The 27,364-nt window shown below is 54.0% G+C and overlaps 1 protein-coding gene across 7 annotated transcripts in view; it reads left to right on the top strand.

The window, feature by feature from the left end:
* Pcdh1 (protocadherin 1) overlaps positions 1–26,883 on the top strand; it is a 28,337-nt gene extending 1,454 nt beyond the window's left edge. Inside the window, exons 1-6 of one of the 7 annotated variants that reach the window (XM_031365524.1) lie at positions 1,597–1,818; positions 8,906–9,768; positions 12,800–14,995; positions 20,510–20,729; positions 21,669–21,707; positions 22,868–23,003. In XM_031365524.1, the coding sequence (XP_031221384.1) occupies positions 1,800–1,818; positions 8,906–9,768; positions 12,800–14,995; positions 20,510–20,729; positions 21,669–21,694 (3,324 nt within the window). In that variant the 5' untranslated portion in view covers positions 1,597–1,799 and the 3' untranslated portion in view covers positions 21,695–21,707; positions 22,868–23,003. Of the gene's footprint in view, positions 1–66; positions 271–1,594; positions 1,819–2,344; positions 2,550–8,722; positions 8,742–8,905; positions 9,769–12,799; positions 15,666–20,509; positions 20,730–21,668; positions 21,708–22,867 lie in introns of those variants that run through there. The other 6 variants (XM_031365520.1, XM_031365519.1, XM_031365521.1 and 3 more) reach the window with 6 other exon arrangements.
* The last annotated feature ends 481 nt before the right edge of the window (positions 26,884–27,364 follow it).

Genomic DNA, 27,364 nt, shown 5'->3' with positions numbered 1-27,364 from the left:
GGAGGGGGAGGGAGGGGGCGGGCCGGCTGTGCGCTCCGCTCTCTGCTGGCTCCGCCGCCGTCGCCGCCGCCGCTGCCGCCTCACACACTAGCGGAGCGGGAGCGCGGCGAGGACGCGAAGCCGCCGGGCTGCTGCGCCCACAGCCAGCCGGAGCCGGAGCCGGAGCCTGAACCGCAGCGCCAGCCCCAGCCGTGTAGAGCCGCAGCCCGCTCCGGGGCCGGCGGCGGCTCACGGACAGCGGGGCGGGCGATCGGTGCTGCCCCGAGGCGGGTAAGGAAGGATCTGGCGGCGGCGGCTCGGGGCCCAGAGCGACCATAGCCGGCGGGAGCTGAGGGAGGGGCGCTCGGTGGAGCGAGGAGACCGGGGCCCGGTCGATGCCCAGCGCGCCGGGACTGAGGCGGAGGCCGCTGGGACACCGAGTGTGTGTGTATGTGTGTGTGTGTTGGGGGGGGGGTGTTGCGGCTGGGGCTCTCTGGCCTCTCAGGTCCACTGCAAGAAGCGGAGAGAAGGGAGGGGGTGCCCAGTTGGACCCTAGCCCCGGCGTTCGCACCCGGGCGCGCTCCAAGCCGCGGGGGATGAAAGATTCCAGGAGCGCGCGGAATGGAGAAGGTTTCGGGGAAGCGCAAGGCCCTCAGCTCAGCCGGGGGCTGCCGGGAGGACCAGGGAAGCTAGGAACCTTATCCGCGACACACACACTTGTTGGGCGGTTTTGCTCAGCTCACTCAGGCGCTTCCAGCTCGTCGCGGACACCTGGAAGAGCCACATCACAGACACACACACACATACATCCATCCGTCCATATGTGAGCACAGACATACCTCCCGCACACCAGCGCCCACTGGGGCACAGTCACCAAGCTCAGAATCAGGCTTCAGCGCCTGCACGATCGGCAGCAGGGACACACAACCCGTGGCCATAGATAGCTACAACACAGTCGGGTGTGATACGGAGCAATGCCAGACACACAAACACAACCTCGTGCCTTCCTGTACGAATATAACTGCCACTGTTCGCCAGATGAAAGCTCAAAACCTAGCCCCCTACACATACCGCTGAAGGAACACACCCTAACATAGATGGTTGCCCACTCCTTGGCCAGGACATAGGTAGACAGCACAGGTCTTGCTTGCCCCTCTCTACTGCACCCACACATACACAACCTAGTGGCTCATAACACGCCTTGATAGCACACACCCTAGCAGAGAGGTACCTACAGCAACGCCTCAAAAACAGAATCCACTGCTTCAAGCATCTTAACACTGGTTGTCACATACACCTTACACCAACAGTGTCACATTACACTCCGCAGCGCGCGCGCGCGCGCACACACACACACACACACTTATACACACGCGCGCACACACACACACCACACTCCGCTCTCCCTAGCTAGATTCCCTCGGGAGAAGCCTCTAGGTTCTCCTAGAGAGCACCCAGAGCCCTGTCACCTCAATCGGGACTTTGTTATTGTAAATATCGCCACAACCGGAGCCCCCGGGCCGGCCAGACCGGCTTCTCGGCGACACCTCCCCCCACTTCCACTCCGGGGCCTGACCGGCTGGGTATTCCGGGAACAAGCTGGACCTGACAGGCCGCGCAATGCCGCCACCCTGGAGCTGTATGGCCCTAGATCCCTTCGCACAATACTAAAGAAGGTGTTTGAAACCTTTTTTCGGGCCATTTAGCTGCTTCCTCCGAGCCACCTGGGTCCCTCACACCTGGGTGCCCCTCTACCGGGGCCGGTTGCAGGCCAGTCCGGTGCACCGACAAAGCCCCGGGGCTAGAATGGAGACCGCAGCATGCGCAGAAGAAAAACTGGTAGGCGAATAGGACTCTCTCGTTCCTCCCTCCGGCCACTCTCTGGTAGTTGAGGCTTCTAGTCTCAGTTTCCCCAACAGTGAGTGTAACTATTGCTTCAGCAGGAAAAACGAGTGACGCTGAGGCCATCGAGGACTGAGTGCGGGGCAAGTACCCGGTCTCTGCCGCCTTGAGAGGATCGGTTTTATGAGAATGTCCCCGCCCGGCCAGGCTCGCGGCTTTGTGATTCCGGCGCCGGCTTCCTCCCTGCCCCCCTCCCGGCGCCCGCTGCGTTGCTCCCGCCGGCGCCGGCTTGAGGGGGGGACCTAGGCGGAGGCCGGAGATGCGGGAGAGGAGGGATTCCCCGCGGCGGTCCTGAAGGCGAGGGACGCCAGTGGCCGCCTGGCCTAAGAGAGTTCTTACTATACCGCGCCTCACCTACTCTCACCTTGGGCTCCAGGAGGCCAGGCGTCACCCTGGTGGGGGCGGGGATGGCGACCAAAACCTTAGGAGCGGCCGTCGTCCCCCACTACACACAAACACACACGCGCACACACCAGGCGTGCTCTGGGAGGAGGCGCTCGGGCGTGCTTTGGGTGTGTGCGGAGAGCGCTCACTGACCGTGGAGGTGAAGGCTGGGGCTGCTCATGCTGGTTAAACCCAGGACTTAAGAGCTGGAAGGTGCCGTGCTTCTTCCAGCACCTGCTCTCAGTCAGCCCTCACGAGCTGCCTGGACCTGTACAACCCAGAAGGTATTTGTGGCAGTCTTAGAGGTCTAGTGTGTGAGAGCACCTGGGTGCTACTTTCTTGAGTTGGGGGGTCCGCGGTGGCGTTGGAACCTGTAATAACTGGGCTAGGGCAAAGGATGGGGTCCAGGAGAGAATCTAAGAAGAAACCTCAAAAAGGAAGAAAAACAGGGTAGGAGGGAACAGCGTCGGGGCTCTGGAGCAGCCTCATCTAGTCTCATCTCCTCCCATCTCTAGTTCCATATTAGAAGGCACTAGCTGTAAAGGAATATCTCGAAGCTCTGGGTACTTCTGCAGAGAGCTGGGCAAAAGCTGTGTGGAATGGGGCCTGCATGGGTGGGGAGGAGCTAAGAGGGAATCCGGGTTCTGGTTCTTGATGTGGGGTGAAAGGTGCCCCTGTCAGGAACAAAGGTAGTTGGTGTTGCAGAGATGGATTTTGTTAAACAATGTATTGAGCAGATACTGTTTCCCAGTGCCTATTATGGGTGCAGTAGTAGAACACACTATCTTTTCTTTCATAGGCTAGCATATTCTTTCATTGATTCTTCAAGCCAGAGAGCACCTACTATGTGCAGGGTGGGTGGAGTAAAATGCTCTATCGCAGAGTTGGGAGACTAAAATATCCAATCTGTCTTGCAGTGTATCTGATCTCATTTTGTTCTCCCAAATAACTTCAAGAGGCAGATTTGTTTTTTCAAATGCGTTACCTTTATTTATCTAGTTTATCTATGTGCACACATACATTTGGAGGTCAGAAAATGACTTTCAGTGGTCAGTTTCTCCTTCCACTCTGTAGGCCCTCAGGAATTAAACTAGGGTCATCGGGTTTGGGGACAAGTTCCTTTATCCACTTAGCCCTCTTATTTGCCCAAGAGCAGCGCCCTCCCCATTTGATAATACGGAAATAAGGTCACATAAACTGGGAAGTGTTGGGGTGAGGGTTTGAACTCAGCTATCTGGTTCAAGAATGCAGGTGCCTGGAAGCCTGCAGAGGCTAATCGCTGGTTCTGGAAGATAGGGAAGGGGAACCGTACTGCTCGCTGTGGGAAGCCCCTGAGCAGCTCCACCCCGTGCAGCTCGGCTCTGTTTACCCTCCCGCCAGGCTCTCAGATGATCCCTTTGTACTTTGGTGTTCTAAGCTTGCAGCAGCAGCGACTGTAGTGTAATGGTGCTTAGAGCAGGTGTTGGGGTCAGGGGCTTCAGAGCTGACCCCACTCACTGAACAGTGAAAGCTCACCTCACAGCATCCGGCAAGAAGTTATACCTTGCTCCCAAAGTGGTGGAAATGAAGGTTCCCAAGTGAACCCCCACCTGTCCACATACCTCATGTGTCTCAGATGTTATCATAAGATGGAGTTTCCTTCGACCTTTCTGGACTCTTGGCCTCTTGTCCCTCACTCACACCTCTGATGTTTTTTGTTTTTTGTTTTTTTGGCTCCTCCATCCTGATGGGGATGGGTCAGCGTTCCTTTCTCTTAGGGTCTTGGGCACCCTTGTCACTGGGTGGAGAGGCCACCCTTCCCTAGGAAGGCAGCCCAGGCAGATAAGGTACTAATCGCTTCAAAGGCTGCCGCCTGAGACTAATGACTCCCCACACCAACCGCCTGGGACAAAGTTCAGTAGTGATGGGGGTAGGGATGTGGAAAGGCCTCTTTACTGCTTCTCCCAGCCCTTCCTGGCAGGCCACATGACTCTACAGCTGCATATGGCTGGGAGCTTAGGTTCCCTCCTGGTCAGGCCAGGTTGGCAATCCAGGTTTGAGTGAGAGGTAATAAATGTAGGGAATGGCGTACTTGAGCCTCAGGTTTCTGTTGAGTCTTCCCAAATCCAGACTTTAAGCTGGGAAGAGATGCTGTTTCGCAGATCCCGCCTTTTCAACTATTTGTGACCTAGAGTGTTTAATATAGTGTTGAGTCTGGATGGGACATGGTGGGCACTCCTTTAAGCCCAGCACTCATGAGGCAGAGGCAGATAGATCTCTGAGTTAAGGCCAGCCTGGTCTACAGTTTGAGTTCCAGGAGAGCCAAGATTAGCCTCTGCAGGCTTCCAGGCACCTGCATTCTTGAACTGGATAGCTGAGTTCAAACCCTCACCCCAACACTTCCCAGTTTGTGTGACCTTATTTCCGTATTATCAAATGGGGGGGGGCTGCTCTTGGGTTAGTAAGAGGGCTAAGTGGATAAAGGAACTTGTCCCCAAACCTGAGGACTGTAGTTTAATTCCTGAGGGCCTACAGAGTGGAAGGAGAAAACTGAGCACAGAGAAACCTTGTCTTGAAAAACAGGGGGAAAGAGAGAGAAGGAGATATTTGGGGAGGGTGCTATAATAATAAGTAATATCAATTTCAAATGACAGAGGGTTCACTAAAATGTTTAGCAGTGCACTAGTAGAGCCTTAATTTGTTGGGGGCGGGTGGGTGGTGATGTATGTATGTGATGATATATAGTGTGCACGGCTTAAGCTCTTTTTCAACTAGCTGTCTCTCTCACGGGTTGTTTTCCCAGACCTTTGTATTACAATTGCCTAGGGGGTTCTCCAAGATCCCACCTTCCAATCAAAATTCCTGAGGGTAGGGCCAGATAATCTTTATTTTGGAAGAGCTCTCTGAGTACTTCAAGGACCCAAACCCTTCTGAACACCCCAGCCCCAGAATTTCCTTGGGTTGTGTGTTATCCAGTGAAAAGCCTTTCTGCATTGTACCTGGCTAGCTGCAGAAAGGTCTTTTTTTTTTTTTTGGTTGGGGGTTCAAGACAGGGTTTCTCTGTGTAGCCCTGGCTGTCCTGGAACTCTCTCTGTAAACTAGGTTGGCCTCGAACTCAGAAATCCACCTGCCTCTGCTTCCCAAGTGCTGGGATTAAAGGTGTGTGCCACCAACTTCCTGGTCTTAAAGGGAAGTAGGCCTAGGAAGACTGAGGGTTTTGTGTCTCCAGTTGTGATTCCAAGAAGATAGGAAGAGAGCCCCAACTGAGAGGCATAGATAATATTTAGCTATCAAAGTGGCCATAAATCAAAATCGGCCCAACTTCGTCAGACCACAGACCCTTGCATTTGCTGCCTGAATTTTGTGTGCAGACATTTTCCTAGAAAAACTCTGCTTGATGATGCTGGGTAGTTCTCCAAGGCAATGTGGCCGCCGAAACACAAACTCTTCTTGATCTGGGGGTGGGAGCATACGTGAAGAAACCTTTTTGGGCAGTCCTCTGGAGATAAATGTTTTAGAACACCATGATATTCCTCCTCCTGTAAAGAGAGTGAGCTGTGGCGGAGGGGAGGCTGGTACGGCTATCTGGTGAAGGTCTCACTCAGGTTCAGGAGGGGTCTATATCTGTGGAAGGCTCGCTCCCCCAAGGAAGGTGAAGTGCTTGAGTTGTGCAGGGAAATCTGCACATTGGATGAACATTTGCTGAGCGTCGGTAGTAGCGTTGACGCTGAGTGGAGATTTGCCTTCTCCCCAACTAGATTGCTAGGGAATTGGCCAGTAGGCAAGTGAATCAGCCGTTGACCAAGACCATCAAGAGCTCAACCCAGAGAACTAAAATGACCCCCACTACACAGGAATCATTTACTTCAGGCCTACTGTGTGTCGGCTCCAGTGCTAGATGACACAGTAAACAGTCAGAGGGTTATAATTGTAATCTCAGCTCTCAAGAGGCTCCAGTGTAAGGCCAGCCCTTAGACTACATGTCCTGAATTTCAGGATGGCCTGGGTTACACTGTATGAGGCCCTGCCCCAAGAAATGCTCTCTCCTTGTAGTCCTGTAGGAAAGATAAACATTAGCCAATTTTCAAAATAGGCCAGTAACTAGAAATGTGCTAAGTGCTTTGAAAGAAAAGACCATTTGTTGAGTGCTTACATCGTTACAAACATTTAGCCTACATGAACTCAAACCGACTGGGAAATACATGGTATCTTCTCCATTTGACAGATGGAAAAAATTGAGGCTTTGAATTGTTTGCTCCAGGAAGTAGGTAGCTGGAGCTGAAGTCACACACCCAGCTGGGGCTGAAGTCACACCCCAGGTTCTGTCTTACATATGACACAAATGGGTACACAGAGGTAACCCAGCAGACTGACAGTCACTGGGCTAGAGCCAGGGTCACAGCAGCTGAGCCCAGTCTTTAGGGCTGTGCTCTAATGCCCAGGACACAGCCTAGCACATTTTAAGTGACTCATATGCATTTGTTGAGTATGTGAGTGAGCACCTAGCTTATGCCCAGTTTTACCCAGCTTCGGCAGTGGGGTAGTGAGTGAGGGGGATGAGTGAGATTGTGAACTCTTGCCCCTTTGGAATGTCTGGCGTCTTCTTCCTGGGGAGACAGAGAACACAAGAATAGGTGTCCAATACTATAGCTGAACAAACAGGGCCGGGCGGTGTCCGGGGCAGCCCAGTGATTCATTGCCTTAGGATTGGAGTAGACAATAAGTGGCTGTGAGTTGGAGGAGGAGAGGTCACTGTGGGTTGGAGAGGCTTGGGAAGGCACTGTAGGCTTGCAGGAGGAGGCAGAACCTGCCTGCAGTGGGATGGGCATGACCAATGTCAGGCCTGGGATAGAAATTAAAGGGATGGAGAAAACAAATGGAACTTGAGGCCTCCTCCCTCCCTACAGAAATGCTGGGCAGATACTTGGGATTTGAATAGAGGAAGGGTTCTCCATGATTGAGGGTATTTTGGGGGGTGGGGTGGGGTGGGGGTGGTGAGATCAGGACTGTACTGACAGGTCTGATAACATGGGCAGGTGGACAGCCTCAGAACTGATAATGAAAGAGGCAGCTATTGTGGTCATGGTGGTGCAACTTGTAGTCTAGAATGTTCACAGCACAGCCCTTCCTGGAAGGCTTTGAGGGTGGCAGAGAGGAGGGGATGAGATACACTGGACTAGTTAGAGGCGGGGAAGGGATGAGTAGGTTCTGGATGTCTTCAGGGATAAGGGTCAAACAGGAGCCAAAGCCAGGTGTGACGGCACACATCTGTAATCCCAGTATTCTGAAAGCTGAGTCAGGAGTTCAAGGATAGCTTGGGATACCTGGTCTTTGGGATACCTTTGTCTAAAAAAAGACAAGGTCTGGGAATGTGGCTCAGTGGTAGATTATTTGTCTAGCATGTGCAATGCCCTGTGCTCAATTCTCAGCACTGGGGAAAAAAAAAAAACAAACCAGGAGGCAGATGATCATCTGGAGAGCAGAGGGGGTGGACCAGGGAAGGGCTGATGGTGTCATCGAAGCTCTGGCCCAGTTAGACCTGCTGGGTTCTCTGTTGCTAAGGATAGGCCAGGGCAGCTCCCAATGCCAATTTGAGGGTTAGTCCCCCTCTAACCCCACTCTTGACCTCTACTCCTTCCACACACCTGCCCATTGGTAGCAGGCAGCAAGGAGTGCTAGAACAACCCCCCGGGTGTGTGTGTGTGTGTGTGTGTGTGTGTGTGTGTGTGTGTGTATTGAGGCACATTTGTGGGGAAGTCAGGGAGGACTAACACCCTATTCAATTTTAGCATTTTCTTTCTCAAAAATTCTTTTTGTTTTATTTATTTATTCTGGGGGAAGTGCCTGTCATGGAAAACATTTGAGGGTCAGAGGATGATTTACAAGAGCCAGTTCTCTCCTTCTGATATGGATCCTAGGGACCGAACACAGGTCTTCAGGCCTAGCAGCTGGTTCCTTTACCCACTGAGCCATCTCCCTGGCCCTGCCACTAGCCATTTTCACAAGGTATTGGCATTCACTTTGGGACTGGAGACCACTGTGTATTGTGGATGCTGTTTTTCAAAAAACGGAGGGTTTGGGATATAATACCTCATACACAGGAGAGAGGGGTGAACTGCTCTTCCTCCTCCAGCTAGCATGAGTGGGAAGGTGTGGGAATGACTCTCAGGATCCCGGGTGCCTAAGGGGTGAATGCATGCTGCTTTGTACTATCGATATGGGGCAGAGTGCTCCAGCTGGAGATGTCCCAGGCCTAACCTTCCACTTGGTTTTGCTCCCTATCTTAGTATCAGGGTAATTACCATGGGTGACTAAGGCAAGATGCTGGTGAGAAGGAGGCGTTGTGTAAAGCTGAGAGCTGAAAGCGGATGGGGGGCGGTACCCAGGGAACGTCAGCTGGGTAAGGGCGTGCCACCGGCAGGAGCTGCTGTAGACTTGCCTGTCGCTTTATCAGTTTCTCCAGCTGGGTCATACACAGCTGCTGCACCCCACTGTGGGTGAGGTTCTAGGTTCTGGAATCACAGTGCTGGGCTAGGATCGACTCTCCTTGAGGGAGAATGGTGTATCAGTGGGAGAGGGAGAGTCGGGGGTGGCTGTGGCAGCCTTCGGAGTCAGTTTCTTCTTCGTAGCTGATAGCCTCTACTTTGTGTCTTCTTTGTAGTTCTCCTGATTCTGGAGCCTGCCAGGATGGGGCCTCTGAGGCCCAGCCCAGGGCCTGGGAGGCAGCGATTGCTGCTGCCTCCCTCACTGCTGGCACTGCTGCTCCTATTGGCTCCATCTGCCAGCCATATCACCCGGGTAGTGTACAAGGTACCAGAGGAACAGCCACCCAACACCCTCATTGGGAGCCTTGCCGCTGATTACGGTTTGCCAGACGTGGGTCATCTGTATAAACTAGAGGTAGGTGCTCCGTATCTTCGAGTGGATGGCAAGACTGGAGACATTTTCACCACAGAGACCTCCATTGATCGAGAGGGCCTCCGTGAATGCCAGAACCAGATCCCCGGGAATCCCTGTATCCTGGAGTTTGAAGTGTCAATCACGGACCTCGTGCAGAACGGCAGCCCCCGACTGATAGAGGGCCAGATAGAGGTGCAAGACATCAATGACAACACGCCGAACTTTGCCTCACCAGTCATCACCCTGGCTATCCCCGAGAACACCAACATCGGCTCGCTCTTCCCCATCCCACTGGCCACCGACCGTGACGCTGGCACCAATGGCGTAGCGTCCTATGAGCTGCAGGCTGGGCCTGAGGCCCAGGAGCTGTTTGGACTGCAGGTGGCCGAGGACCAGGAGGAGAAGCAGCCGCAGCTCATTGTCATGGGCAACCTGGACCGTGAACGTTGGGACTCCTACGACCTCACCATCAAGGTACAGGACGGTGGCAGTCCTCCACGTGCCAGCAGCGCCCTGCTTCGTGTCACCGTGCTTGATACAAACGACAACGCTCCCAAGTTCGAACGGCCTACCTACGAAGCCGAGCTGTCTGAGAACAGTCCCATTGGCCACTCGGTCATCCAGGTGAGAGGCCCACTCCATCTGACCCATCAGGGTGAGACATCTTTAGAGATGGGATCTGCCAAAAGCAGGTGGGAGGTTCCTTTACTTAGGGAAATAACAGAATTGTGGTAGGGCTTGCCTTTCCTTTCCCCCAACCCCAGCCAAAGCAGAGTTTCTCACCTGCTTCCTCTCCTCCACCTCAAAAAGTGGTACTTTCTTCCACTGTCAAGCTACTTAGATGACAGCGATAGAGCACCTCAGTAGCCTCATAACCTCCCCATCAGTCTCAACTTAGGGGAAACTTTTGCGAACTGAAATTGCTTCAAGCTCAGGGAATGCTCTCTCCTTAGCCCAGGCTGGATCAAGGAACTCATCTTTTACCCAGTAGATCCTTTCCTGCCATGAGAGTATCTATCCTCCTACCCCTGGGGGCAGGTCCCTTTAGCCTCGTGAGATTTTTTTTTTTGCTTCAGCTAAAGGCACCTAATTGTGCCCCTGCCCAACAAAGTCCTGAGATTGTGTCAGCCAGGAGTCTCATAGACTCCTTCCCGAGCCACTGGGTGCCATTGGTATGTGGTGTTTAAGATGGTTGCAGGGGGACCAGTAACTCTTTGAAAGTTCTCAACACCTTCTTCATGGGAACTGCCCCGGGGGTTGGGCAGCAGCTTGGTGGGGCTGGGGCCTGGGAGGGAGCAGAGAAGCGTCCCTGCAGACAGGTGGGTGTATCTCCCGCTGTCATCTCAGCCCTTGGCCTCCTGCCAGCCCCATCTTCTTTCTCCTTCCCCATGGGCTGAAGCTATCTCTGTCCATGAAGTGAGCAAACCAAAGAGAGATCAGCTGGCCTGGACACCGTTACCCAACCTGAGAGACCCTTCGTTCTGGGTCCAGGAGCCAAAGTGAGTGGGTGGCAGTTTTTATCTTTTCTAGAGGCTGGTGGATGAGAATATAGAAATGGGGCTGAGAAAGAATAGAACGACAGACATTCAGAATGGTGAATAATAATAGCCTAGGTGCCAGGCGCTGTTCTAAATGCACTATGTGTATTATATAATTTAATCCTTGTAGTACAAGGTGAGCGAGCATTATCACCATTTTATAGACAGGAAGCTGAGCCCTTGCCTGAGGTCAGAGCCCACCTTAGCTCATGTCCTGTAGGCTGTCTTTACATCCTCTCGGTGAGATGACGCCAGAAATAGAGAGTCCTTGGAGGTTGGCAGTACTGAAGAGTGGATAGGAAAGGAGCAGAGTTAGAACAAAGCGGGAGTGGAACGCTAGGAGTCATAGAAGACCAGTCTAGAGACAGGGAGGCCATTGGGAGAGCTGTCCATCACTGCCAGAGAGATGGTGATGAACACAGTGAGATTGGTAGGGGGAAAAGCTAGAGGTTTGCCTTCAAAAGTGTGAAGGGGCAGAGGTGGCTCACACCTTTAATCCCAGCACGTGGGAGGCAGAGGCAGGAGGATCTCTGAGTTTGAGGTCAACCTGGTCTACAGAGTGAGTTCCAGGACAGCCAGGGCTACACAGAGAAATCCTGTCTGAGACAGGGTGGGGAGAAATTCAAAGGGACACCAGGGTGGCTGGGAACCCTTGTCCAGTAGTCTCCTCTGTAGAAAAGCCTTGACAGGGATGGATGGAGTTCCCCTCCTAAAGAGAAGGACGGAAGTCCAACAGTGGCATGAGGTGGGGGGTGGGCCTCTAGGTGTAGTGCTCAGCCCTGTGTAATTGGATTTCTTAGAAACAGATGGCTGGGTAAATGAATGAATGAAGAGTTGACAGACAGATGAAAAGGAAAGGAATTAAACACACGTGCCATGGTCTAGGCAGTATTAGGTATTTCTTTATATCATCCCATTTAACCTTCATCACAGTCTTATGAAATATGTTCTATTATTCATCCCCATTTTATGTATTTGTAGAATGAGGCTTGGGAAGATTAAATAATTGGTCCAAAGCCATATAATTAATTGGAAAGCAGTAGAGCTGGGATTTGAACTCAAGGCTTTCATTTTACTCCTTAGAGGCTCTGCCAAGTTATGCCTACTCCTCCTTCCTACCCTTTCCCCCTGACACACACACACACACACACACACACACACACACTTCATTACATTCTGTTTGGGTGTAAATACTTCCAACCCCTCGCCAGTGGGTACCTCATGGCCATTCCCACCTGGCTTCTGTTGCCCCATTACCACCCATGTTTGTATAGACTTGGTCCCAGTGCAGGGCGGCATTGGCGTGGGAGGGCGTGCCCACTGCAAAGGGACAGGCAGTTCATTGTTTGGAGCTGGAAGCCCAGCCCGCTGCCAGCAGGCTCTGTGGCCTGCACCAACCCCTCCCTTCTGGCCTCAGGCTCAGGCCGGATTCCTCCACTGGTGCCTTGCCAGAAGCAGACAACAGTTAAGGAGCTGCAGAAACAGGTTTCCCCAGTTTAACAGCAGTGGCTGGGTTGGGCCTGCTGGGCTCTTTCTGACCCGTATCTCTACCTGGCTGCTTTCAATAGAAACCCCCTCACCTGGGGCCTCTTGCTGGGGATGGGGGTCTCCACTGATGTGCGCACACATACATGAACAAACACACCTTCTTGAACTCAAAATCACAGCTTATAGTCACATGCTTATAGTCACATGCTTGTGTGTATGTATGTCACATGCCTGCATACAAGGTATGCACATAAGTGCATTCATGTCCACCATCTCTACTGTTCAAACCCTTTTGGAAGGCTGGGGGTGGGGGGAGGGGCAGTTCTTTTATCCGGAGTGCTTGTTAGCTCCTCATCTCTGTGCTTAGGTGGACTGGTTCAAATGAAGAGTAGAGTATAATTCTGCCCAGTCCTAGTGATGCAGCATCACTAAGAAGGATTTGCAAGCTGCATCTGGGCTCTTTAGAGAAGTAGGTTAACGGTGTCTACCACAGTGCCGGGCCTAGGGGGAAGAATTTTACCGTGTACCGCTTTTGGAAAGGGTACTAAGTGAGCATCATTGATGTGCTTGTGGGAAAGGACATCAGCAGCCCAGGGATCCTAGCTTACTAACCTATCCGTTTTCTGTAGGTGAAAGCTAATGACTCGGACCAAGGTGCCAATGCGGAGATTGACTATACGTTCCACCAGGCACCTGAGGTTGTCAGGCGCCTTTTGCGACTAGACCGAAACACTGGACTTATCACCGTCCAGGGCCCCGTGGATCGTGAGGATCTAAGCACTCTGCGTTTCTCAGTGCTCGCCAAGGACCGAGGTGCCAACCCCAAGAGTGCCCGTGCCCAGGTAGTTGTGACTGTGAAAGACATGAATGACAATGCCCCAACCATAGAGATCCGAGGCATAGGGCTAGTGACTCATCAAGATGGAATGGCTAACATATCAGAGGACGTGGCAGAAGAGACTGCCGTGGCCTTGGTGCAGGTGTCTGATAGAGACGAGGGAGAGAACGCAGCCGTCACCTGTGTTGTGGCAGGTGATGTGCCCTTCCAGCTACGCCAGGCCAGCGAGACAGGCAGTGACAGCAAGAAAAAGTATTTTCTGCAGACCACCACCCCTCTTGACTACGAGAAAGTCAAAGACTACACCATCGAGATCGTGGCGGTGGACTCCGGCAACCCTCCACTCTCTAGCACCAACTCCCTCAAGGTACAGGTGGTAGACATCAATGACAACGCCCCCGTCTTCACCCAGAGCTTCACTGAAGTTGCCTTCCCAGAAAACAACAAGCCCGGTGAAGTGGTGGCCGAGGTCACGGCCAGTGATGCTGACTCTGGCTCTAACGCAGAGCTGGTGTACTCTCTGGAACCCGAGCCAGCTGCCCAAGGGCTCTTCACTATCTCACCAGAGAGTGGAGAGATCCGGGTGAAGACATCGCTGGATCGGGAACAGAGAGACAGCTACGAACTGAAGGTGGTTGCGGCCGACAGAGGCAGTCCCAGCCTCCAGGGCACAGCCACGGTCCTTGTCAATGTGCTTGACTGTAATGACAATGACCCCAAATTTATGCTAAGTGGCTACAACTTCTCAGTGATGGAGAACATGCCAGCGCTGAGTCCAGTGGGTATGGTGACCGTCATTGATGGAGACAAGGGGGAGAATGCCCGGGTGCAGCTCTCGGTAGAGCAGGACAATGGTGACTTTGTTATCCAGAATGGCACGGGCACCATCTTATCCAGTTTGAGCTTTGATCGGGAGCAACAGAGTACCTACACCTTTCAACTGAAGGCCGTAGATGGCGGTGTCCCACCTCGTTCGGCGTACGTCGGCGTCACCATCAATGTGCTGGATGAGAACGACAACGCACCCTTTATCACCGCCCCCTCCAACACATCTCACCGACTGCTGACCCCGCAGACACGTCTTGGTGAGACAGTCAGCCAGGTGACAGCGGAGGACATTGACTCTGGTATCAATGCTGAGCTGACCTATAGCATTGCCGGTGGCAACCCTTATGGGCTCTTCCAGATTGGATCACATTCAGGGGCCATCACACTGGAGAAGGAAATTGAACGGCGCCACCACGGGTTACACCGCCTGGTGGTGAAGGTCAGCGACCGTGGCAAGCCCCCTCGCTACGGCACAGCCTTGGTCCACCTTTATGTCAATGAGACCTTAGCCAACCGCACGCTGCTAGAGACCCTCCTCGTCCATAGCCTGGACACGCCCCTAGATATTGACATCGCTGGGGATCCAGAGTACGAGCGTTCCAAGCAGCGTGGCAACATTCTCTTTGGGGTTGTAGCCGGTGTGGTGGCCGTCGCCTTACTCATCGCCCTGGCAGTACTCGTGCGCTACTGCCGGCAGCGGGAGGCCAAGAGTGGTTACCAGGCTGGGAAGAAGGAGACTAAAGATCTGTACGCCCCCAAGCCCAGTGGCAAAGCTGCTAAGGGAAGCAAGAGCAAGGGGAAGAAAAGCAAGTCCCCGAAACCTGTGAAGCCAGTGGAGGATGAAGATGACACTGGGCTGCAGAAGTCCCTCAAGTTCAACCTAATGAGCGATGCCCCCGGGGACAGTCCCCGAATCCACCTACCCCTCAACTACCCACCAGGCAGCCCCGACTTGGGCCGCCATTACCGCTCTAACTCCCCACTGCCTTCTATCCAGCTGCAACCCCAGTCACCCTCGGCCTCCAAGAAGCACCAGGTGGTGCAGGACCTGCCGCCTGCAAACACATTTGTGGGCACTGGGGACACCACGTCCACGGGCTCCGAGCAGTACTCCGACTACAGCTATCGCACCAACCCCCCCAAATACCCCAGCAAGCAGGTAGGCCAGCCCTTTCGGCTTAGCACGCCCCAGCCCCCACCCCACCCCTACCATGGGGCCATCTGGACCGAGGTGTGGGAGTGATAGAGCAGGTGTGTCTTGCCTGCCACGATCGACTAGATCATAAGGGAGCATCCTGAGCTAACTGTGGGAGGTGGGAACACTGATCTCAGGGTACTGAGGCCTCAAGGAAGGGTCCTGCTTGCCTTGCCCGGATATGGAGGGTTAGGCTGAGTGGAAACTGATAGGGGGTTTCCTCATGTCTTCCCTGCCCCTCCCCACAAGGGACAAGTCTGTGACTTGTCAGATCTCAGTATGCTGAACTAGCTACTGGGTCTTTCAGGTGGAGGGGATGGGCAGGTAAATAGGTTTGGAGACGGAAGGGCACAGGCGTCTATGGGAGAAGACCACTCAAAACCTGGGTCTCTATTGGAGATCAGCTATAGGTGCTTCTCTGGAGGGGACACGGAAGACCTAGTATCTGGGTGGGGACTCGGTTGGGGAGGGGGGAACCTCCCCATTTGTGCCTTCTATATGTACTGTGTATTAACTTCTTCCTCATCCCCCAGGCCCGGGGTGGGGGGCGGCTGGCCCCATGGGGGGGCTGGCCCCACATCCCCTACCCCAGCCCTATTCATGTGGCCCTACAATAAAGTTCTCTATTTTTGGAGTTTTGGTTTCTTATTTTCTTGGAACTGAGAGAAGCAGCGAGAGAGACGGGAAGTAGCTTTGTTTCTCAAATCTTGCCTTGGTTTCACCATGTCTATCTACCCTTTATCCCTTCTTGTTCCCTAGACCTGCCTATTTCATTCAAGCCCTATCTTAGCACATCATCTCCTGCCTTCCCCAACACCCATTTCCATGTCTGGAGAAAGTTTCAGCTTTCAAATGGAGGAGTGCCGTAGCATGCTCCCTCAGCCTGTTTATGAGAGAGGTCTCCCTGGTCCAAGACAGTTTTTTCCCACCTGCCCTCATGGAGTAGCTTCTGAGAGACACCAGAACACCTGTGTGGGGTGGCAGTTTCCCTTTCTGCCCCAGGTGAAGCCAGAGAACCTTTTCATTACACCATCCACCTTCCCTCAGGGCAAGATCTTCCCCGAAGTCCCTTTCCCAGCCTCTTTATCACACCAACAACTCAGCAATTAGCTGGCCCTGCCCGGAGTCTCTCCTTGATCACCTGCCTGGGCTTCAGAGAGGGAGGGCCCTGGGAGAGGCAGGTGCTTCTCCAGCACTGCAGAGACCCACTTTGTACCCTCGAGTGAGCCATTCTCATAGGATGCGGTGTCCCAGCTCTGCCTCCTGTCCAAAGCCATCTATTTCCCTTTCCCTTCCTTCGACTCCTTACCCTAGCCAGGACTGCCAGCTAGCTCTCTCTCTCCCTACGTCTCTCACTTCTTGCTCTCCTGGGTCTTCCCTGTCTCTGACTGTGCCTGAGGGAAGTTAAGTTGTGGGTGAGGGGCCTCCTGCCCTAGGAGAGTCTCTGAGGCCAGAGGCAACTTATCTCCATGGTGACCAAAGAGGTTTGAGACACTCCCAGGAGGACCAAGGTGCCAGCTTCCTTTTTGGTTCCATCTATAAACTCCCCAAAGCCCTGGGGTACCCCCAAAGTGAAAAAACAATCTGAAGAGTTTGGAGGAGCGGGTTGTGGGGAGGTCATATCTAGTTACGACTTCTTTCTCCTGAGAAGTCAGGCTCTGTCAGGTGACCTCCAGAAACTCCGGACATCGCACTTTGTTTTCTATTCCTGCCTGGCAACCGCTGCTTCTTTTCCTTCTAGTTTGCTGGCCCCTTTATTCCTTCAAGGTCTGAAGGCTTGTCCTTCACTGGGCTCCAACTCAGCCCATCCATGGGACCATACTGAATACCTCCTCCCAGCATTTAAGTACTACCAACCCACACTACCTGTTGTCATCACCAGAGTATATAGGTCAAGTTTCTACTGCAGGTTCTGCATGGTACTCGGCTTTGATTGAAAAATGGTTGCCAAGTGAAATGAACCTTAAGTGCCAAGTGAGAGGGGCCATAGGATGCTTTTCCTTATGTGTACTGTAAAACTATTTTAGCTTTCTTTTTCTTTTTTCTTTTTTTTTTTTTTTTGAGACAGGGTCTCATTATGTAGCCTTGAATGGCCGGCCTGGAGATTGCTATGTATACCTGGCTGGCCTCGAACTCATAGAGATCCACTGCCTTTGCCTTCCTAGTGCTGGAATTAACTCACGTGCCACCACATTTGATACTGTGGAACTTGTATTAATGCTATTCTTTCCCATTTCGGGAAGCCTTGATAGGTGCAAGGTACCATATGTGAATTCACTCAGCGCTCGTAACTTTGTGACACAGGCCAGTTTATTATAGTTATTCCACATAAGTGAAAACCAGCCATTGATGGAGTCAGAATTTAAGCACATAGTATTAGGGAGTCTGATTTCCAGAGTCTGCCATTATCTACTATACAATTAAAAGATGATTTCATGATTAAGTTAACAAGAGACTAGCTATCACATTAGCCTATAAAAGGTTCTGCAAAACCCTGTAACAAAGGCTGAACTTGTTAAACTTGTATAACTGAGTTTCCCACATTTGTTTGACTTGAATGCCTCCTACTTTTAGGATATAATATGGGGGAAATAGGAATGGACTTCTGGGAGAATAGAAACTCAGAGTCAGCTTGTCGGTAATGGGTAGGATTTGGGCAGAAGGGTCCCCTTGCCTAGGGTCACCGTGTGAGTTCTTGAGGCAGGGATGGGTATGACCAAGTAGGAAGCGGGCCATTCTGGTTGGAGTGGAGGGTATAGGAGAGAGTGTAGTGAGCCCTTGCTAGTGAGCACTGGACACCTTGCTAAATGTCACTCAAGAAGAAAGGTCTCTTAAATCTGTTTCCCAGAGGAACTGAAGTTTAGAAAGAGCACTTGCCCTGCTTAGCCTGTGTAAAGTCTTAGCTCAATTCCCATTTGTACTGGGGCCTGGGAGTGGGGGTGGGGTGAAGCAGTGGAGCTCTAAGGATGGCAGTGGGGATGGCGGGTGGATGGATTTGGCTGACTGTAAGGAGAAAGGCCCAGCAATAGCCAAGATCCTAATTGCTAGGGAGTGGGATTGAGGATGAGGGAGAAACTCCCAGGATTCCCAGGTGGGTATCAGCTTTCAGAGTGTGGGTGACAAGATAGTAATGAGCTCACTGCCTGTGTGAAAGACAATCGATAAAAAATAATTTCATTTCAGACATGGATCGGGAGGGTCTGTCGAGGTAGGTAGCCCATGAAATGGTTAGCAAGGTCTCAGGACCTTCAGGACTGGAGATACAGTGATTCAGGACCTGGTTTGTTAAGACTTGATAGAATTTCCTGAGCAGTGAAGGTTGAGAGTAACCACTCAGCTTTTCACTGGAAAAACAAGACCAAACCAAACCCTGGGGAAAGCTCAAGGGACTTGCCCACATGCGGGACCGAAGGGTTTGATTGCTAGGTTCTTCAGAAAAGGGCTGCCCTGTGCCTTTGAGGACCATCCTCGAGCCTGTTTATCCCAATGCCAGGTGGATCTTGTCCCTGTATAACCTGCTAGCCCCAAAGGTGCAGGTCAGTTTTAGAGACCTTGTCCCTTGTTTGCATCATCCGGGATCGAATGGGTTCTTGAAAACCTTGAGGTAGCAGCGGGATGCCTTCCTATTACTGCAAAGCTCCTTGTCCTCATACTCTAACCCCGACCCCAAGCCCCAGACATTAATAGGTGGTTGCAGAAGGGCTGGGGAGTGGGAGTGTGGGCTTACAAACTCTTTTTCAAATTCAAAAGAGATCATCTCTTGAATAGTTCCTTGACCTCTTATGAAAGGGCCACAGAGCTGAGCCAAAGCGCTTCTGTCCTGGAGGATTAGTCTGTTGACTCATCAACAGGACCTGGGCCTTGTTGCTCCTCTGGCCTCCAGGGGCCCAGGATCTGTGCCCTTCCCAACTCCTAATTTCTGGTTGGCAGGAAAAACCAGTGGAGGTCCCAGGTGGGTGGTTTGACGGTTATGCCAAGTGCCAGGCTGAGGTTGCCAGGTTCCTGGTCTGATCATTAACCCGTGGCAGGCAGACAGGACTTACTGGCAGGAAACAGCCTGTCACCATTCCGCTCTCCCAGTGCCAGCACCCAGTCTCCACTTGCCTGGTTCCAGGGAGCAGGAGGTCCTTCCTAGGTCTTTTCATTTCCTAGAGGGGTCTCCATAGAGAAGAGCCTTCCCAATCCTTGATGGATGTCACATGTTCTACCAGGCAGGGCCTTGCCCTCTAAAGCCCCTTTCCTGACATGGAGCACTGACTGAGAGGTTCCAATTCCAATTCTGTGCTCTGACACCACAGATCTGACTTCTTTTTTTTTTTTTTTTTTTTTTTTTTTTTTTTTTTTTTTTTTTTTTTTTTTTTTTAGTTTTTTGAGACAGGGTTTCTCTGTGAAGCCTTGGCTGTCCTGGAACTCACTCTGTAGACCAGGCTGGCCTCGTACTCAGAAATCCATCTGCCTCTGCCTCCCAAGTGCTGGGATTAAAGGCATGCACCACCACTGCCCGGCTCAGTCTGACTTTTTTGTTGTTGTTGTTTTTTGTTTTTTTGAGACAGGGTTTCTCTGTATAGCCCTGGCTCTCCTGGAACTCACTCTGTAGACCAGGCTGGCCTCAAGCTCAGAAATCCACCTGCCTCTGCCTCCCAAGTGCTGGCATGCACTACCGCTGCCCGCTGCCCGGCTAGGTCTGACTTCTTAACAGGTCCCCTCTCCTCTCTCCATCTGCTCCCACACTCGGGCCTCTATGAATGGATTTGTGGCAGGGGTCGGGGGCGGGATGGGGTGGCTGAGGGCTCAGTGGGATGGGGCTCTCCGAGGCCTCAGCATTACAGACTTGGTCTGAGAAGCAAGACGCAAGAGGTTGGTACCTTTTGGATGGAGGCAATGGCCAAGTTTCAGAGCAGTGAGACAGGTGAGGAACTCAAGCCTAGAAGGCGCACTCAGACTCTTCTGTGCAGAGGAGCTCTGTGGGAATCAGAAGTCTTCTGCTTTCAGGAATCTCTTTGAGAAGCCTGAGGCCTGTGCTGGTGTTTAGAGGCCAAGCTGGCCATTGATGTTGGCTGAGACTGTGCTATTCTGCTCTTGGGGCTCTACTCTTTACTAATGCTTCTTCTGGAAAGGCAAGGGAGGCCATGCCTGGATCGGGAAAGCTGGGCTAGGGCCAGAAGGGCTGTGCTGAAATGGTATCGTGCTGGGTTAGGCTTGGCATGGCGGACTGGGGACTGATAACAGTGGGACCTATGCTGTGTTTGGGACTTTTCAGTGTGTGGACTTGGCTGTGCTGGGAGCTAGCCTCAAATTATGAGGCATCTGTGCTAGAGGTTGTGCTCTCTGGGGACTATGCTGTACTAAGGGGACTGGGCCTCCTCTTGGCTGCGGCTGAGGCCTGGGAGGGTCCTGTTGGGCTTGGGGGACTAGTGTGGTGCTGGGCCCCAGGGAGGAGGCTAGGCAAGCCAAGAGTAACACTGTCTCTCCCTACAGTTACCTCACCGCCGTGTCACCTTCTCGGCCACCAGTCAGGCCCAGGAGCTGCAGGACCCATCGCAGCACAGTTATTATGACAGTGGCCTGGAAGAATCTGAAACGCCATCTAGCAAGTCATCCTCGGGACCCCGACTTGGTCCCCTGGCCCTCCCTGAGGACCACTATGAGCGCACCACCCCTGACGGCAGCATAGGTGAAATGGAGCACCCCGAGAACGGTGAGGAGGGTCAGCAGGCTGAGGCATGCCAGGAATGAGTGAAAATCCAAGAGGGGTGATGACGATTTAAAATGACCCTTCATGATACCTTGAGCTCTGTCTGTATGTACTGTAGCAAGCACCATATTTTTAAGATATATGTCTACTCATTCACTGCTCACCTGAGAACTTTGTGATACCCATGTATCAGACTCGGGGGAGGGGAGCGTGGTCTCTGCAACTTGCTCAAAGTTACACATCTGAAAAGAAAAAGACCTGAAAGGGATTTATATCAAAGTCTGACTCCGGGGCCATCGCCTTACATTGTCTTCCTGGCCAAAGGGATCCTGGGAATGGTGACTAGGAGGCTCAGATAAATGGTAGGGAGGCTGGAAGGGGCATGGTGGTCGATAAATGAGTGAGAGGATTTGAGAAGAGAACATGATGTTCTCATGATAGCACCTGGATTCTCTGAGGAACTCAGGAAAGAATAAACTCTCCCCCTCCTCCAGGAGAAGAATGGGTGAAGGTTTGCTTAAGGAAGGGGAAGGGAGTGGGGGGGGCCTGTCTAGGGGTGTTTTGAAGGGAGGAGCTGGAGGAGAGGTGAGTGTGGGAACATATGGTGAGATATATTGTGAGAATGAGCCGGTGCTGCACATGTGTGTGTGCACGGGTGTGTGTGTGTGTGTGTGTGAGCAGGTATCCATGGCAGCCTGTGAAGGCACTCTGAATAAGCCAGCCCTTGGGATAGAAAGACTGACTTAGAGCTGTCCTTGGGTCTCAGGCCTCTCTCAGTCCAAAGTCTCCCTCTTCCCAAAAGATGAGAAGTCCCAGACTTCACCCTGAGTCATAGGGCCCCATGTAAGCTCCCAGGCCCTGGGCCCAGAGCACCCTCTGCCCCGTCTCCTGCCACTCCATGCGTGACCTCATACCAGTCTCGTCCTTTTTGTGCCCGCGCAGAGCCGGCTGGCCGGAGCAGGCCCTGAGGCAGAGTGCCAGGTAGGTGGGAGCTGCTCTGGGGTCTGGGGTCTATGGGACTCGCCCCAGCACCCAGCCCCGCCCACCCAGTGCTCTGTGCCATCCTGGATTCCCGCCCCCCCAAGCCTGAACTCCAGAGCTTTGGCACTTTGAGGGTTAACAACAAGTCTATCCCCTCCTCACCTTACACTGGCAGGAGGCCAAGCTAGGGGTGGGTGAGCCCCTACCCCAGGCAGAGCTTCTCAGTCATGTCCCTGAGGGGGGTCACCGCCTGGTGCTGTCCCCGAGTGAGGGCGGCCCAGGGGCAGCCGTGACAGGAAGTGCTCATGGCCCAGCTGTTCCCATGGAGACTCTCGGCTGCCCAGCAACCACACTGGCTACTGCTGATGTCAGGCGGCCAACTCCTGTTCCCGTGGGTGTTCTGGGCAGGGAGCTGGGGGCAAGGCCAGAGTGGTGGCTGGTGAGGGGCTGGTGTGAAGTGGGCAGGGGCTGCATGTGTATGCTTGTTGTTGTGTGCCTGTGTATGTGTGTGCTTATGTGTGAACAGCCCACATAGATGCTCATCTCCTCCTCTCCTTCTCCCCTTGGCTTTAAAGTACAACATTGCTCTGCTAGGGTGGGGTGGGGTGGGGTTCTGAGGAAGCTGGGAGCATGTAAGGCTTAAGGGGACTTGGAAGGTATGTGCAGTCTTTGGGGACAGAGGTATCTGATGGAGTAGATTTGTATAACCATGATTCTGTATATGTGGGGGGGGGCTCTAAATTACAGTGGGGCTTCCTCAATCCTATCTGAAGGTGGAATTCCATGATTTGAACCTGTCTGGAGACAGGTGAGGGTTTGTAGATGAGCTGTTTGTACACCTGTCTGAAGGCAGATTCGGTGTGTGTGAGAGAGAAGAGTGATGGAGGGGTGAAGCTGAAAGAACTGCACCTACTTAAGAGGGTTCGGGGGTGGGGGGGAGGTGGGGTGGGAAGACTGTCCTAGAGAGCAGCGGAATAGTGACAGCGGGCCACAGTGGATAAGGGAAGGCTGTGCTTGCCTGAGGGGTGTGTGCTTCTGAGCTCGGTGTGCAGGAGAAACCGCACCTCAGTTCAGAAGCAGAATGGGTATGATAATGAGAGGCCGTGGAGCAGAGCTTTTTGAGGTTGCCATCCCTAATGGCTGTTCTCGCTCTTCTGCAGACCTCCGCCCTTTGCCCGACGTCGCCATGACGGGCACATGTACCCGGGAGTGCAGCGAGTTTGGTCACTCTGACACATGCTGGATGCCTGGCCAGTCCTCTCCCAGCCGCCGGACCAAGAGCAGCGCCCTCAAACTCTCCACCTTCGTGCCTTACCAGGACCGAGGAGGGCAGGAGCCTGCGGGCGCCGGAAGCCCCAGCCCCCCGGAAGACCGGAACACCAAAACGGCCCCCGTGCGCCTCCTGCCCTCCTACAGTGCCTTCTCCCACAGTAGCCATGACTCCTGCAAGGACTCGACCACCTTGGAGGAAATTCCCTTGACCCAGACCTCGGACTTCCCACCCACAGCCACACCGACATCTGCCCAGACCGCCGCCAAGCGTGAGATCTACCTGTGAGCCCCCTCTGGCCGGCGGCCACCCCTCCCCCAGTCGCCGGCCAGTTCCCAACTGGGTCTATTCCAGGGCCCCACTCCTTCCCTCCAGCGTGGACTCTGTGGCCAGGGCCCGATCGGCGGGAGCACTGGCTTCAAGACCACGTTGGCCCTTGCCCCCATGCAGGGTCCAAGTCCTTTCCCCCACCCCTACCCCTTAGCTCCAAGGAGCCCCTTCTTCTCCCTCTATGGGGCTCCACTCAGAGGATGCCCTTGAGGGCTCCTCTGCAATGACTGGGCTCCCTTCCATCTACTTCTAGGGAGCACCCCCTTACTTTGGGCAGATGGTGGAGTCAAGAGTGGGCAGCACACTTTAACTCATTGTTTCCTGCATTGCTGACCAGGGCAGTGTAGCCTTGCAACTGGGTAAACTAGGGGAGTTACTCCCTGGGAATGCTCAAAGGAAACTTTCCACCACCAGGGGCTCTCTGAAGGGCTGTTGTTACCAAAGGTGGGGTGGGGATTGGGGTGAGAGTGCTGTGAAGGCCTCTTCCAGCACTGCTCCTGGGCTGGCCCACCTGCCTGTCACAGGCTCATGCCTGATCCCATCTGGGCACCCCCTTCCCTGCTGGTCTTGCGGTGTCTGTATATAAGGACCTTGGAATGATGTCCCCCATTTCTGCCTGATTTGCAACTTTTCTTGTTGATGTTGTGTTGTCTTGGGGGGCCCCTCTGGGGGGACCTGCCCTGTGCCCCTCCTCCCTGCCGCAGTGCCCCCCCAGGCCTCTATTGTTCCATGTTGTAAATACCCCTGGGGCCATGGTGGGATTGGGGGTGCAGGCCAAGGAAACAAAGGGTGGGTGGGGGTGGGGACAGGGGTAACACATTCGCCTATCAGCAGAGCTGGGCTTTTATTTAATTTTTTTTTTTAAAAAGAAAATACAAATCTCTATTTTTTTGGAACTGTTGCGCTGTGCCCTGGGGGGGATCCCCGCTCAGACTGGCCTCCCACACCCAGATGAGCATCACAAGAGGGGCCCCGAGGCTGTGGGGGGGCAGCTGGACAGGGATGGGATGACTGTGCCTCTGGCCTGGTTGGGTGAGTTGGGAGCAGGAAAGTTTGCTCAGGGGGTGGCTGGTGGCTGCCTCCTGTATGGGGGGAATCTTGCCTCCTCCCTGCCCTCCAACCCCCAGCCCCTGCCATGACTGACCCGTCAGCCTGTAAAACCACCATTGCCTTGATCTCAGGGGGTGGGAAGGGCTGCCTCAGGGCACCCTGGTCTCCAGGCCCCTTCTTCCAGTTGGGCTTCCCTTCACCAGGGTCAGGGGTCCCATGGGGAGGGGGTGGGGAGGTTAGGGGGCAGAGAAGCCCAGTCAGCCATGATGAGGTGGGGGTGTTTCTTCACCTCGGGGGGGGTTGGGGGAGCCGAGGTGTGAGGGGTATCCTGCAGAGTGCCCCCATCTCCCACTGTGGCCATCTCATAGCCTCAGCCTCTCTTCCTTCCAGAAGCCCCCACTGCCTTGGCCCCTACCTCTCCAGCTCCCCAAGGGCCCAGGCTGGGAGACTCAGGGTATGGCTCCCACTTGACTTAGTCTAAACTTGGGGAGGGTGTGGCCCATTGTGGAAGGGGTGGACAGGCTGCTGGGTTGTCTGGTGCCTTTGGGAGCTGTGCTGCTGGAGTCTTGACTCCTGTAACCCCAGAGACCCCCACCCCCACCCCCAGAAAAGCCAGGGGCTGTAGAATCACCCTATTCTCTGCCTCCTTACCCCCACTTGTGTTTGGGGTACCAGTGCTGGGAAGGAGTGCACTGTTAGGGTGGTGGCCCTGGCATCTACAGCCCTTCTATGGAGGGCAGTGGGGTAGGGTGGCTAAGGTGACCACAGTCAGGTCTAGGGGTTGGCCAAAGGCTCCCATCCCTGGGGGAGGCTCAGAAAGTGGGCCAGGGGGGCTTGTTAAGGACACAGCCCCTTTCCCCTGCACAAATGGGGCAGGTGCAATAGTGGCAGAGCTGGTAGCATGAGGTGCCCAGCTAGTGGGGCAGTGGCCTGGGAGGGCTGTCCTGGGTCCTGAAGGTTAGGATCTGGACAACTAGATTGTATGAGGCCCATCTGCTCAATGGAGAGGGTAATCCAGCCGAGAGGCATTCCTGGGGTCAGTAGACTCCTACTGGAAGCCCCTGGTGTCTTGGGTACCCTGACCTGGCCTTGGAGACTGCTGAGCACTGAGCGGGAGGGCAGAGGAACATTTTGCACAATGGAGAAGCCAGAAGGAAGGGGGTAGCCTAGATGGCTGGGAGGGCTCAGAAGCACAGAGCAGAAGTCCTTCCACAGGCAAAGGCAGGGTCCTAACCCCCTGGTTGGGGTAAGGGCACTGAGTCTGTCACCACCTGGGCACTCAAGAGGTGAAACCAAAGGTGGGCAGGGGGTGGGTGACAGCACTAGAGACTAGCTTTGTTGGTCCTAGGTCTGTGAGACCCCTCCCCAATGCCTTGTGTCGCGTACAGTTTTATGTACCAATAGGCGACATTTGGCCAGAGGAGACCCCCCCCTCAAACCCAGCCTGACCCAGTCAGTGTCTTCCTAGAGGGGACCAAATTGGTCCCCATCTCTCTACTTCAGAGCATGTCTGTTAGTAGGGGAAGGGTATGTGGGGACATATTTCTTAGGGTCCCCGAAGAAGCATCTCTCACATCAGGAGGGGAGCTGTTTCTAGGCATCCCGAACCTGGGGGCTCCCTACTCTTTATGTCTCCCCTTGGGAGTCTCTGGGGACATGGTTTCCCACTGGGGACCATGGGAACATGTCTCCCTTCCCAACCCAGGCTCTCTGGGGAGCCTGTTTGCCTCCCAGGGTTCCTGGGAGTACCTAAGACAAGTCAGTCTTGGGCAGGCTCTCTTTCCAGGCAAGAGCTGTCTCTGACGCTCTCTGGAAGAGACGTCTCTGACCCCCATCTCTCCGATGGGAGTGTCTGCCCTGCAGCACTTGGAGTGAGGCTGAGCATCTCTGAATTGTCTTTTCTCCTAGGGGCTCTAGGATACCACTCTCTCCAGAGCTGGCCCCCCCGGAGCCATTTCTTCCCTGGGTGGGGGCTGTCTCCGGTGTTGGGATGGCTTGTGTTGACCATGAGAAAGTCTCTTAGGGGAGAGCCTCTCCTTGTGAGACTTCTCTGGGAGGGGGGGGCGTCTCGCCCAAGGGGGTTCCAGGGCGGGTATGTCTGCCCATGGGGAGGGGAGACTGTGTCTCCTCGGGTTATCTGAGTGGGGAGGGGGGCCGTGTCTCTCTCGTGTGTCGGGTGGGAGGGTTGGGGAGGGGGGTTTGGGCGCGTCGGGTGCCCACTTCGGGGTCGTGTTTCTCTCGGTTCGTGCCACTTCCCACCGCCTCGCTCCTCCCGGGAAGGGCCCCGCCCCCACACCATCCTCATCCCCATCCCCGGCGCTGCGAGCACAATCCCGTTGATTTGTAATGATTTCTGTCTTTTCTGTCTTTCTCTTTCTCTGACCTCCCTCCCCTCGCCGCGAGCATGCGCAGGCACCGCCCCTACCCCCTCCGGTTCGGTTCGTTTCCGGTTTGTTTGCTGAGCTGTCAATGAAAGACCCGTGTAATTATTCCCGAGCTTTACAATAAAAGTGTGAAAACCGGACCCCACTCCGCTTCTTCCAGTCCCTCGGGTCTACAGCCCTGGGAGAATAAAGCTATTCTTGGGTGGATGCCTTGGGCTAGGGGGACAAGTGAGAGAGACCCACACTGGGATCAATGGTGCCCTCCGGGGTTGAAGGCAGGGGGCGGGGGAAAGAACTCAGAGGGTAAGACACCTGGTTTGTGCACCTCAAAGTGATGCCTATCTGCTCCCGCACTCCGTACACTCCCTCCGCCCCAAGCTCAGGTGCAGGTCAGGGACGAGGGCCTCTCTGGGAGGACAATACTGAATTACCTTCTTCAGTGGGGAGCCCTACAGGGATTTGAGGGTGGGAACTGGGGCCCTTGTGTCGTTCCCTGGTGTATCACTTCCCGCTCCTTTGGCAATGAGTAGGCATTGCGGAACTGGATGGGGGTGGGGGGCGGGAAGCATCTGTGTGTCTGGCGCTTCCTCCCACGCTCAAGAACGAGGGTTGGAAGTTGATTT

The sequence above is a fragment of the Mastomys coucha genome, unplaced genomic scaffold, assembly GCF_008632895.1.
Source record: "Mastomys coucha isolate ucsf_1 unplaced genomic scaffold, UCSF_Mcou_1 pScaffold13, whole genome shotgun sequence".
Taxonomy (NCBI): domain Eukaryota; kingdom Metazoa; phylum Chordata; class Mammalia; order Rodentia; family Muridae; genus Mastomys; species Mastomys coucha.
Note: the sequence above shows the minus strand (reverse complement) of the source record. Positions and strands in the feature narration are given on the sequence as shown.